This window comes from Poeciliopsis prolifica, unplaced genomic scaffold (genome assembly GCF_027474105.1).
Source record: "Poeciliopsis prolifica strain line A6 unplaced genomic scaffold, Auburn_PproV2 SCAFFOLD045, whole genome shotgun sequence".
NCBI lineage: Eukaryota > Metazoa > Chordata > Actinopteri > Cyprinodontiformes > Poeciliidae > Poeciliopsis > Poeciliopsis prolifica.
In genome coordinates this window covers 4,602,266-4,615,266 of record NW_026562420.1, presented here as the reverse complement: position 1 = coordinate 4,615,266, position 13,001 = coordinate 4,602,266, and the positions used below count along the sequence as shown (strand labels likewise).

Sequence of the window (13,001 nt, the reverse complement as noted above, 5' to 3'; positions counted from 1 at the left end):
TCAATCTCATCATGGAGGTGATTTGTTGAGCATCTGAGGCTACTGACTGTATTTCAATTCCCTCAGATGGACTAATTTTATTAAAAATGATCCTGCACAATCTGTCCCAGGGTCCAGTGTTTATTGACAAAGGGCAGATTTTAGCAAGAGAGGGGGTCCACACCCCCCAATCTTGGAAAAGTCTAGAATTGTTCTCCCATAGAAATTGTGAAAGAAACCCTTGCATTTAACTATCAATATAAAAGAGACAATAGAAACAAAGAATGAAGTAAATCTGCCATTCAGCTAAGAAAAAGCAATACATTTTTAGGTCCCCCCTACCATTATTAGAACAATGGTTCAGTCCAAAGTGTAGGAGGAGCAACACTTTGGTCTCTCTACACCAAAGGCTCCTTTAGAGCCACTGAAGTGATGAGCTAACTGTTAGCTATGGCTCTGCAGCACAAACAAAAAAACCCTCCAGTAAGTAAATACCTAAAGCAAAAGATATGTAACACATTTGATTTACTTTCACAGCTCAATAAGAAGACCCACATTGACAATAAAAATAAGCCTACAGCAGGTTATTCCATTACTTTGGCTGAATAATAATAAACTGCCACCTTATGCCTTGTAAATCAAAACTAGCAAAACTGGCAACTTTGCTTTCTTAGACTTAGCTCCTTTGTCTGTCGAAGGCAGCCAGTATTTCAATTATATTTAGTTGTCTAACTTTTACTTTAATAAGAAGAGTTTGAAACTGGAGGAAGCGGCTAAGCATCATCACAAGCCGACAGCTCTGTATGGGAGCCGAGAGCAGACTATTGCAGCTGGCAGTTAAAATAAAGTATGTCTTTGTTTCTTATCATCTTCACCTGAATCAAATGAATGGTTTGCTACCTGAACACTTGTTCAGAGCTGAATGGCTGCTTGTAAGGGAATTCAGCCATTTGATTACAGTCTGTGGGAGTAAGGATGCATCTAAAGTTGTAGGATGGTACCTCTTGAGGACTTGCTCTAGATTAGGCGTGGGCAATCCTGGTCTTCGAGGGCAGGTGTCCTGCAACTCTTGGATGTCTCCCTGGTCCAACACACCTGAATCAAATAGCTGAATCACCTTCTAAGTGCAGTCAAGTTCTCTGCAGTCCGGCTAATGACCCCATTATTTGACTTAGGTGAGTTGAAGTGGACACATATGTAAAAGTTGCAGGAGACGGGCCCTTAAAGCCTGGAATTGCTCACCGTTGCTCTAGATCATTCCTCTTTAGGTACACAGATAATAACATAAGTGTTTTTTTCTGTTCAGCTGTTACAGCTGGAAATCTGATAACACAGAACATATTTATCTGTTGTTCAGTGATTGGATGGGTTCTGAGTCACCTAGTGACATTGTAATGTAATTTTCTGATTGCATTACAATGCAATCAGATATAAATCACTTTCTTTAAGTAGGTAGCATCCTTTTCAAATAAAAATGGTTTTAAAGATCAATGTTTGTGGTGCTATAAATGCTTTGCCATACAATCACAACCATAGGGTAATCTAAAAAAGAATAGCTTACCATATTTTTATTATTATGACAATAGTACCACAAAACATTGAAATAAAATTTTAAGTCCACAATGCCCACCGATAGATTCTACCAACTTTTCAATCAAAAATGTTGAAATGTAAGAAGGGATCTTTCAGTCACATGTGATCAAACATGCACACATACCAGAGTGGCAACTGTTCAGATGGGTCAGAAATAGGAAAACCAGAAAGGAGCTCTTGTTACTTGTGTGTGCATGTTGTGCTGGAATAGACTCAGCTGTCCCTTCGTATCATTAGTGAACTGGTCCTGTGTTGTTGTTCATCACAGTTGGCTTTGTTGCATGAAAATATGTTTTAAAAAGATGTTTTGGTGTACGCAGACCAAAACATCTTTTTAAAACATATTTAGTATCGTTGATGCTGTTTATAATTTTAAGCCAAAATCATAAACATACAGTTGTACATTATGCAGAACTATGCCTGCGAAAATTCACAGGCTGAAATTTCTTCTCATTCTTCAATAACTCACTCAAACTCCATCAGATTGGATAAATAGGGTCTGTGAACATACATTTTAAAGTTTTGCCACATGTCCTCAATTGAATTTAGGCTTGGACTTTGATTAGGCCATTCTAAGACATTAATCTACTTTTATCTAAACCACTCCAGTGCACTGCTATTTGTATGTTCACAGTGATTGTCCTGGTGGATGGTGAGAGTCTAATGCAGTCTCAGATCTCATGCAGCCTCCGACACATTTTCTTTGACTGGATTTAGCTCCATAAACTCTGACCAATGTACCTGTTTCTGCTGAAGAAAATCATACCCACAGCAAGATACTGCCACCATTATGTTTCACCATGGATATAGTGTGTCAGATTGCAAGGAGCTCAGAAAATTTAAGTTTGCTCCAATTTGACCAGAACCCAACCCCAACTGCTTTAAACTTCTAACTGGTCTTTTGGGGGCAGTGGGTTCTTTAATATTCTTTAATAACCTCTGAGGCCTTCATGGAATAGCTGGATTTAACAACAAACAGCTATTTTTTGTGAAAAATAATTAAAAATTGAAATGAAGCAGCATTTACTTTTCTTGTCACCATTATAATATGATAATATTACACAGGGTGTGAATGCTTTTGCAAGGCATCATACAAGTGGTTGATCAGTGTGTGTCTATGTGTGTATGTGCACTGACCAGTGAGTCGTCATCAGCAATGAAAACAGTGCAGGCCTGAGCCTGCATGAAGGACAGGATGGTTCCGGCAATCTTCCGCAGCACAACCTCCAAACACTGCTGCTCCTCAAAGATCAGTCTGGCCAGATCCAACAGCACCTGCACGTTCAGCACATCACACACTAAGCTACACCTGCATGTACGTGATTCTGCGTAGACATCCACTCTTACCTGATTGCGTCTGTTTTCCAACTGCGAGGTCTCGTACAGCTGTGCATTGTGCAGAACTATGCCTGAAAAGGCTAGATAGGCTGAGAAATCCTGTTGGAAAGCAAACATATCCCAGGGTTCTGTAGACAAGGCTAAACAGAACATGCTAAGAGACCCAAATGCTGCTTTATTCATGGATGAATTAGCCTGGCAATTGTACATATGTAATTCTGCTCAATTCTCATCTCCCTTCAGTGCTCTCTCTGGGATTTCTCCCAGTGAGCTTAATTTTTCCAGTGGATTTCAACCAAACCAATTAGCAAACAGAAGGAGGACTTGTTTGAAAATGTGCTGTTTTAAAATTGGGGTCTGTATACAAGGCTGTATGTATTGTGACAATGACAGTGGATAAAATGAACAAAGGGATTCAATCAGTGTTGGCCACGCTTCTAAATATTGAACAATTAAACTTGTTATGCAATGTAGATGTCTGCTCAGGTCCCTCTTGAAAATAAGATCAGGATCTCAATGGGGTTTTTTCCTGGTTAAATAAATAAATTAATAAGTTGAAACAAGAGGAATGTTTAAGGTATTTTATTTCAGACAGACATGTTGGTTGTTCGGCTCAGTTGGTTGTTGTTGGTTGTTGTCTCTCCTCACAGTGGAGGATGGTTGTTTATGGAATGGTTCACAGCTTCAAACTAGCACCTTACAAATGCCTCAGCCAAATGTTAGCGATTGGATCAAATCAGATCCAGTCATTTCAAACTTCAACAGAGTACAAGCAATTACTTCTCGATAGCCAAGGATCTACACCCTCTGGATGAAGCAAAGTGTAGAATAAAAGGCTGGGTTTTCCCAGACTATCAATGAGGACTATCAAAAGCAACAGTAAAACAGGGAAGAAAACCACTGGCCGATAGCAGATGTTACACTGTCAAACTGACCAACCTTCTCATCCTGTTCAGTGAAGGCACCATTCTCTCCACATTTCTTGTTAATAGCTTGAACAACTCCAACAACCTGCAATACGTAGGAATAATAATGAAGCAAAAACAAAGTAATTCACTTAGAGCAGCTTTATATCATCAAAAACCATTTCAGAACAGCATGTCAACACGAGTTTGAGGATGTACCAAAATGCAGACAGGAGCTGGGAGCATGGATTATGTAGAAAATTAAAAAATTTAAAATGTAAAAAATAAAAAATAAAAAAACACAGGGAGACAGAGCAGACCAAAAACCCAAAATCCAAGGAAAATGCCAGCAAGGGACACAGGGAAAAACTGGAAACAACAGGGCATAATGGGAGGAACCAGTAGGTAGTGTGAGAAGAGAAGGGTGTAAGGGCTTTGAGACGCTGAATGCTGAACAAAAGATGTGGAGCCTCATGTGTAAAAGAGTGCAGAACTTTCACACTAAAAATTGGTGTATGGAAAAAATTTTGAAAAGTGCAGTACACAAAAAATTCTGATGTATAAAACAGTGCATGCATGTGGCCACACACCTTTCCTATACACATCCTAATATGCAGGAAATGGAGCTCAGCTGCCCTGTCGCCACCCATAAATACATCTATAAATTAGAATAAATACCCGGATGTCTGCTGCCATGTCAAGCAATAACTATGGAAACAGTGCCTTGTTTGGAGTAGTTTAAGTAGCTGTAATGATAATTGTATTTTTTATTCAATATGTGCCAGCAGGTCACATAAGGTGACAGCACAAAAATAATACATTTTAAAGAAAATGTATTATTTCAATTCCACTTCAAACAGCTCCTGTTTTAAGTTCTGCGCAGAACTCTAGGATGATCTCTCAGGTGGAATCTAAATGTTAATAAACCATCATAAATATTTTCCAGCATATCAATATGGTCTCTGATCCTTCTGTTCGCGATGTTCTCCATTAGTCACATATTTATGTGGCACACCTTTGCGCAGCTGCCAACAGTGTGATTATCTACACACCTGGATCACCTTAAGAATAATCAAACCTGACCTGTTTGGAGTTAATCTGCCAATTTGACCCCGTTCTCTTTTTCAGTGAGAATGAAATCACCCCGCAGACTAGTGACGGGTAAATGAAGCGTCACGAAGCGCTTCGACCCATAGCAAAACTCTATTGATACTGTGTCGATACTGTCACTGAATACTGACACCTGCTGGACATTGGAAATCCCTGCAGGCAACGTAGACTGATTTGATGACCTCGTCCAGTCGTCTACGGACCAGTCAAGACTGGGGAGAGAGTGGGGCGTTAGCATGGCCCATGTATGGAGGCCTTAGCCCTCAACACACCCGTCAGGGGTTCGACTCCCAACCCTGGCGACACTTGCCGCATGTCTTCCCCCTCTCTCTCCATCCCCTCTTTCCTCTTAGCCTACTATAAAAAAAAATACGGGCCACTAGAGCCAACAAAAATCCCCAGAGAAAAAAATTACAAAAAATAAAATAAAATTTGCCTTTATGGGGCCCCTGAGCCCGTCATGGAGCCGCTGACTTAATTTGGATGAAACAGAAGTTCAAATAATGAATATTCATTTTAATTGTATTTTTTATTTGTTGTTTTTAAGACTAGTTGTGGGATTAAATAGTATCTCACTGGCAATGTTTTCCTGTAACATATAATTACCCAAGTTCCTGTCTTTTCCTATTTGTATTAAAAGTTCCTATCTTTTAATACAAAAACACAGTGGACTGCCATTGGACTGCCTCGGCGTGCCAACCACCAGACTTAACAAGTTTTCTGGGGGAAATCCTGGAATGGGAACCCAGTATTATATCTGCATAGACTACATTGATGCAGAGCCACAAAGGTGCTCCTGCTCCAATCATTGGTCACTGATAATTATAAAGGAGAAGGACTACCTCCACATTATTCACCTTAAAATCCACACCTACATTGCTGAAATTGTGGCACATCTGATTTCTAGTTCATCAGTCAGAGAAAGCATTGAGTGTACAGATATGCCACCTCACCTCTCCTCTGTGGTTCTTGATGGGTAGACAAAGGATACTGTGGGTTTTGTAGCCTGTGATCAGGTCAATTTCTGCGTTGAATCTTGGGTCCTAGGGAGGCAGAAGTTCCACAAATCATCTTGTTAGTATGAAGTGAGGTTACTTTGGTCCCAAACATAACACTCTTTCACAAAATGATAGGGTGCAAAATATGACCAATTAGCTGCTAAGTACGGGGTATGGAAAGTGTTCATGTCCCTTGAACTACATTTGGACATTGATCGCATTGTTTATAATTCATTCTGATAAATTTTTTTATTTGTTGTCACAATACATTTTTTATTACGATGTTTGAACAAAACAAAACTGCCCATATTGTCAGGATTTTTATTGTTACGATTTTCTCAACTGTTAGTTCAGTCAGAGTATCAATAAATACACAAGTATGATTAATGCTGTTATTGTGCAGAGCTTAGTGATATAAATCACATTTCTTTATATGCCTGGTGTCCTAAAGAATCACGTGGGAATGTTTTTCAAGAGCAGTGTTTCTGTTTGTGGGGCTTATTGCTATGTCAGCAGTAAAGTTACCTAAAAATCAGTAGCGACTAGTTCTTATTGCCACTTTTAATTTCATCACAATAGTATCACAAAATATTGAGATAAAACTTTAACTCCATATCACTCACCCCTACTCTGTACTCTTTTATGTGGATTTCATGTGACAGACCAACTGCAAGTAGTGTATATTGATGAAGTGAAAAAATATGCATTGTTCACAATTAGTTTTTTTTTTGTAAATGAAGGTCTGAAAAGTCTGCAATGTATCTTCCCTCAGCATTGCTGGAGCAATGCATGTTTCCACCACATTTGGCTGCCTTGCCAACTAAGAATATTTTGGAATATACCTCTCAGCATAATATATTTTGGTGAATATTGGTGAAGTTCAAGTATTTTAAAAATCAGTGATTGGCAATAGGTGCACAGCTATTGCCAATCATTAAATCTCAATACAACCCATCCATGTTAATAGCGCTAATGTGACAAAATGTTCAGATGGTATGAATACTTCTGTGTAGGACTGTTCCTGGGTTAAAAATGGAACTGGTTCCATCTCCAACTCAAAGCACAGCTGCAGAGACCTCCTTTTGGCACCCCCGACTTAAACAAACTGTTCAGAAGCTGCAGAACGAAGGTTACACTTCAGCACAGCAGCAAAACGAATGGTCTGTTTGTTTAATTTTTTGACTTCTTATGTGCTGTGTGCGAACTTTAAATGTCAACAGACAGTAAGCAGAGCTTATACAAGAGCAGCAAACAGCTGAATAATGCATTAGTATCAGATCCAGACGTCACCTAGCTTCTACAAGCACTTCAGCGACCCACACTCACTGATTCCACCACAGTTTCAACCAAGCAGGTTGAAACCTGCTTGGTTGTCCAAGCAGGTTTCCTACACAGACTCAAGTTGGGATGCATGCACTCTGCTTTTAGAGGAAGGGAAAAAACTGTAAGGAAGCCTACTCAAGTGCCAAAAGCACATCCACACAACTCTCAACCAGTGACTGTTCAGAAGAAAATACAGTAGGTCTGTGTACTTATTTGTTGGCTGATGGTAAGAAATGGCATACATCACATTTATCAAAACATTACACTCCAGCTTGTATCTGATACATCCTTAACTACAAGCAGTGGAGTAGTCAAGACCACCAAACCCGAGACCAAGTCAAGACCAAGACCAGGGATCCACGCTGCATGACAATAACATGTGAAATATGATTAAAAACTGCTTCTAAAACTGATCTGAAAGATCCACATTCTCATAAAAACATCTAGATATTAATGCCTAGAGCTAAAATAAATAATTGTCAATTTAAGCTCTTCTTTGTTCTGTTTTGCTTCAATCTATGTGACACAATCTGTGGAAGTCTCATGTCGCCAAAATCAAGACAATGCCCCGGGTGGTTGCTCATATGGCCAATGTCAGAAACCTGTCTGAATCATTTAAAATGGCAATTGCGACCATTTGTAACCCACAAGTTACTTTAAATACACCTAATATTAATATCAATATCGTTGGTCCATGTTGCTGTTGCCTGTTTTCTTCGCTATTCATAAGTTTTGAAGTTTGTCGTATCTGATCAAAGTATTTATATAAAATATTAGTGTTTTCAAAGTGCTTAGATCTCTACCTTGTATTTTCTTCAGGGATCTACCCTCCCTCCTGCTCCCTCCTCAAGCGCTCGGAGATTCACTTAGGGACTGTCAACAAATGTCCAAACCAAACACTCCAGACAAACAAATGAAATAAATGCCTTGCCTTGTGATCAAATGGCACAAAAACATTTTATTACATGACACACTATCCTCTACTGAATTTTTAAGTCATATTCAATATTCCAAATATTTTTAATATTACATAATATAATATTTTCTTTAATAGCTTCCAGATCATGTGCTCCATTAACTCAAAATCAGTGTGAACTTTTTCTCCTAAAGTGTGTTGGTGAGGCACACTTTAATTCTATTTCTCTTTTTTTTTTTTTTTTTAGCAATTTTTTTGCTAATGGGCTACCGGGCCCTCTGATACGGGTTGTCAGGTCCCTGTATGACCGGAGTCGGACTCTGGTCCTCATTGCCAGCAGTATTTTGGCCTCGTTTCTGGTGAGACTTGGACTCCGCCAGGGCTGCCCTTTGTCATCGATTCTGTTCATTACTTTCATGGACAGAATTTCTAGGCGCAGCCAAGATGTTGAAGGGATCCGATTTGGTGGCCTTAGGATCGCAACTCTACTTTTTGCGGATGATGTAGTCCTATTGCAGGTCGTGATCTGCGGCTCTCGCTGGAGCGGTTCGCAGTAGAGTGTGAAGCAACCGGGATGAGGATCAGTGTCTCCAAGTCCAAGGCCTCGGTCTCCCCAAGTGGAGGAGTTCAAGTATCTCGGGATCTTGTTCATGAAAGATGGAAGGAGGGAGCGGGAGATCGACAGGCGGATTTCTGTAGGATACTTAGAGGATGTAAAGAGCTTTTTTAATTAATTCCCCACACTTCTGAACAATATGTTAAATATGGAAAAATCAGAGAGTTGTATAGAATATAAAATATTCTATACCTATTCTAGACATACTATTTAGAATAAGTCTAGCTTTGGCCAGGATTGATATGCTTAAACTTAGTTCATTCTTTATATGTTTTAAACACAAATCAGACAGATACCTTAATAATAGTTCATGTCACTTGCATTCTAAATTTAGACAGTGACTTTTTTTGCCATGGAAGCAAATCCAATGTAAAGTTAAAAAGGTAAAGGTAATATTACTTATATAGCACATTTTCAATAACAAAGCAATACAAAGTGCTTCACAGGAATTAAAAAGAAATACAAATAAAATAACAAACCAAAGGAAAGAGCAAAAGAAGAAAATGCTAACAATGTTGATCCAAAGTAAATAAACTAGACGTAAAAAATCTAGGAGTTATATTTGAGTCTGCATTGGATTTCGACTCCTATCAGACATCCTGCCTGTCCACCCATTGTCTGTCCATCCTGTCCAAGAATGGATGGACAGAAAAGACAGCTGTATAGACAGACAATGGATGGATGATGAATGGTGGAATGGATGGTCATGCAATAAAAGGATGGATTGATAGATGGATGGATGTTAAACGAATAGACAATAAGATGGATAAATGGACAATGAATGGATGGACCGATGGATGTATTTTTTTGAATTCTTCCTTTTTCGTTAGAGTCATTAGTCAGACAGACAGAATAGAAAATTACAACACCACAAGGACGGATGGATGGAGTGATGGATGGACAGCACCATTGTAAATAGTTTTATTTTCCCAATTGGTAGCTGGAGAAATTTGACCATGTTTATGACACTTTACTAAAATGGTCGTTATAGCAGCAAATAAGTGTGTGTGTATTTGTGTGTATAATAAGGATAAAGTCTTCAAACGAGCCCTTTGAACTGATTTAGCTTTCATTGGTTTAGTCTCCTGTGAGCTGTGGTCAAGACCTTTACTCTGTCAGCAAGAACAACTAATTGACCCCAAAGCAAATCCAACTATCAGAGCACAGACACAAACTCATAAACCATGATTAAAATAACCTCACATTACAAAACAAAAAGCACAGACTTCACCTCATATGCATTCTTGATATTGAGCAGCTGTCCTGTGGAAGCTACATGCCCCACTATCCCCTTCTTCCACTCTAGTCGGATGCAGCTGGTGGATGATTCTTCCAATGTGGATCCTTCAGCAACATCAAATAGCCGGCTGACCAAAAACTTCCTGTTGGAGCTGTCTTCACCCACCTGGAAAAACAAGCACACAGTCATTCAGCCTGATTTCCAAAAGCAGTTTGTGGAGAGAGGGATGTTTCTGAAATGAGAGTCAGAGCTGTTTTATCGCAATATTCTGAGACAGACCAAAAGCTTAATCCTTGGGACTTTTTTCTCTGACAGATGGTCTCTTCCAGAACAAAACTATGATCTGGGGGGTCATGAGATTTTGGCCATTAAGATGTCTCTGGAGGAGTGGTGCTATTGGTTGGAGGGTGCTCTGCATCCTGTGGTGGTTCAGACAGATTATAAAAACTGATTTTATTTACAATCTGCCAAGAGACTTAATTGACATCAATTCCATAGGTACTTGTTCTTCTCACTTTGGAACTTGCCCATTTCGTACTGTCCAGGAGTAACTGCTTACTCCTGGACATGAGGGGTTGTAAAACCAGATGGTCTCTTGTACTCCATCGATGACACAGAAAAGATTCCAGTGCCAATCGTTCCCACATGTGCTATGGGTGCCTTCTCATGGGACATTGAAAACAATGCAGGCCAAACCATTTGAGATTAATCTGATCCCGGAACCAGACTTACGAACTGCACCAATGTCCCAACCTCAGTTCAACCACATCTCATTCACTGTTTTCACACCTCAAACTTCTCCTCCCATTCAAATATAAGTCACACTATTGGTCTCATCTTCCACAGGCACATGACACAACTATGGAGAGAGGTATGCCATCTCTTCACAAGGCACACCCATCAAGTGTCCCATTTTGGTTAGGAAACTACTATTTTTATACCCCTTTCCAGTTGTATTTTCCTGGAAATATCCTGAATTATGGCACAGGGCAGAACCACCTTTTTGCCAACCAAAAAGGACTCCTGCAACCCAGTACACACCTGTTCAAAAGGTCTGGCTCTCATCTCATGATTTTCCACTAAAATCCATGTCCAGACAACTGTCTCTGAAATTCATAGGTTCATCCAAAATGGACCGCATCATCAGCCTCACATCTGTTCATCTCCGCCTTATTCCTAGCCTCTGGATTCCTCCCACCTTTCATGTCTCGCATATTAAACCTGTCCTTACCAGCACTTTGATGTCTGATTGCTAATCATGCACTGGGAAACCCTCTGAGCCACCCTAGTGTCTCTCCTAGTGTTGGTTCTTATTGAATATTACTTTCCTCAAGTATTTCTTTGTGTAGGTTCTCGCTGATCTCCAAGCCTGGATTCTGTAAGTGTCGTTTCCTCATTCTGCTCAAGTTCTGTTCACTCTGGTCTATCCTCCATAGCTGGCTCCATCCAGTCCATCTGCTGCTGAGTTAAGTGTACACCCTCCAAAATCTCCACAACCTTCAGTAAGGCTGAAGCTTCCTTCAACCCTACTGAAAAAATTTTACCAGAGACTCTTCTCCTCCACCCACTCTTTTGATTCACTTCATCACATTCCCAGGAAGACTTGCACCATTTGACCACACAGTAAGACAGTTCCATTCAAAATTATCTATAAAAGATAAATCAGAGATGCAGAGTCTCTGCTTGCCAAAGCTGTAGGTCAGTGTTTCTCAACCTTTTTTTAGCCAGCACCCCCATCCTTCACCGCTCCCCCATCAAAGAAGACGTAAGCTGCTTCCAATAACAAACAAAAAAAGGTTCCAGATCCTTTTCATGCCACAGAAATATGGGACAGAACCGTGAATGATATTTTTCATCAGTATATTGATGAATAGTGTTATTGTGCTGAAGAACAAGAACAAAGCTGTTTTTTTTTTAATCCTAATGAGTCAAATTGAAAATATCATGGAGTCACATCATGACATTAAAACTGACAACAAAAAAATTGAACATATAAAATAAAATGTAATTAAAAACACAAATAACTGATAATTTTCTTACTATTATGATCTGTAAAATATATTTCTTCTTAGTACCAGATATGTTCCCAACAAACACATGGCACAATATTATCTTACCTTTTACCTGAAAACAGTGTCTCTTTGTTCTTGCAAGAGTCCCCTGTATTAATTATTGTCTGAAAGTGTTGGAATGTTTATTCCTCTATATTTACTTTAGTTTCTTAGTTTATTATTTGCATTATTGCAAAATCTTTTGGCCTCCAAGTCACTTAAAATAGCTCTTTTAAATATCAGATCACTCTGTGCTAAAGCTCTATTAATTAATAATTTCATCACTGAGTATAATGTTGATGTTATGTTTCTGACAGAAACATGGTTGAATGACGATAATGACCAAATTGTACTAATTGAATCAGCACCTCCTGACTACAATTTTTTAAGTGAGAATAGAAAACATAAAAAAGGAAGAGGCGTGGCTTCTATATTTAAAATACCATAAACTGTAGTAAAATCTCTTTCGGTCATTTCACATCTTTTGAGTATCTTGGAATTCAGGTTAAAGGCTTCAAACGAACTTTGACACTAACTTTATACAAAACTCCAGCATATGTGGAAAATTTCTTTACTGACTTGAATGATCTTCTTTCTCTCATATGCATTGATTATGATTGTTTAATAATTGTTGGTGATTTCAACATTCATGTGGACAAAACCGAAAACAGAGGAGCAAAATAGCTCTCTGATATTTTAGAAAATTTTGGTTTAACACAGTGCTTCTCATTATTTTCCGTTACGCCCCCCTAGCAAGAAAACTATTCGCACTCCCCACCGTGACTATCCATCTCTGCATAACATTTTTTCCTTATTAACATTAAAGAAAAAAAGAAAGACATATGGTCAAACTTACAAAGAATAACTTTATTAAATTGTGTTTTAAGTCTGCAACAGAAAAGATTTTAAGTGCATCAATGCCTGAAATTAAA

The 13,001-nt window shown here is 39.0% G+C and overlaps 1 protein-coding gene across 1 annotated transcript in view; it reads right to left on the bottom strand.

Annotated features, from left to right (window-relative positions):
• pde5ab (phosphodiesterase 5A, cGMP-specific, b) overlaps positions 1-13,001 on the bottom strand; it is a 75,315-nt gene that overhangs the window by 40,880 nt on the left and 21,434 nt on the right. Inside the window, exons 3-7 of the mRNA XM_055056568.1 lie at positions 10,010-10,183; positions 5,879-5,968; positions 3,850-3,921; positions 2,920-3,009; positions 2,710-2,847 (exon numbers count right to left, since the gene is read on the bottom strand). Coding sequence (XP_054912543.1) covers positions 2,710-2,847; positions 2,920-3,009; positions 3,850-3,921; positions 5,879-5,968; positions 10,010-10,183 — 564 coding nt within the window. The remainder of the gene's footprint in view (positions 1-2,709; positions 2,848-2,919; positions 3,010-3,849; positions 3,922-5,878; positions 5,969-10,009; positions 10,184-13,001) is intronic.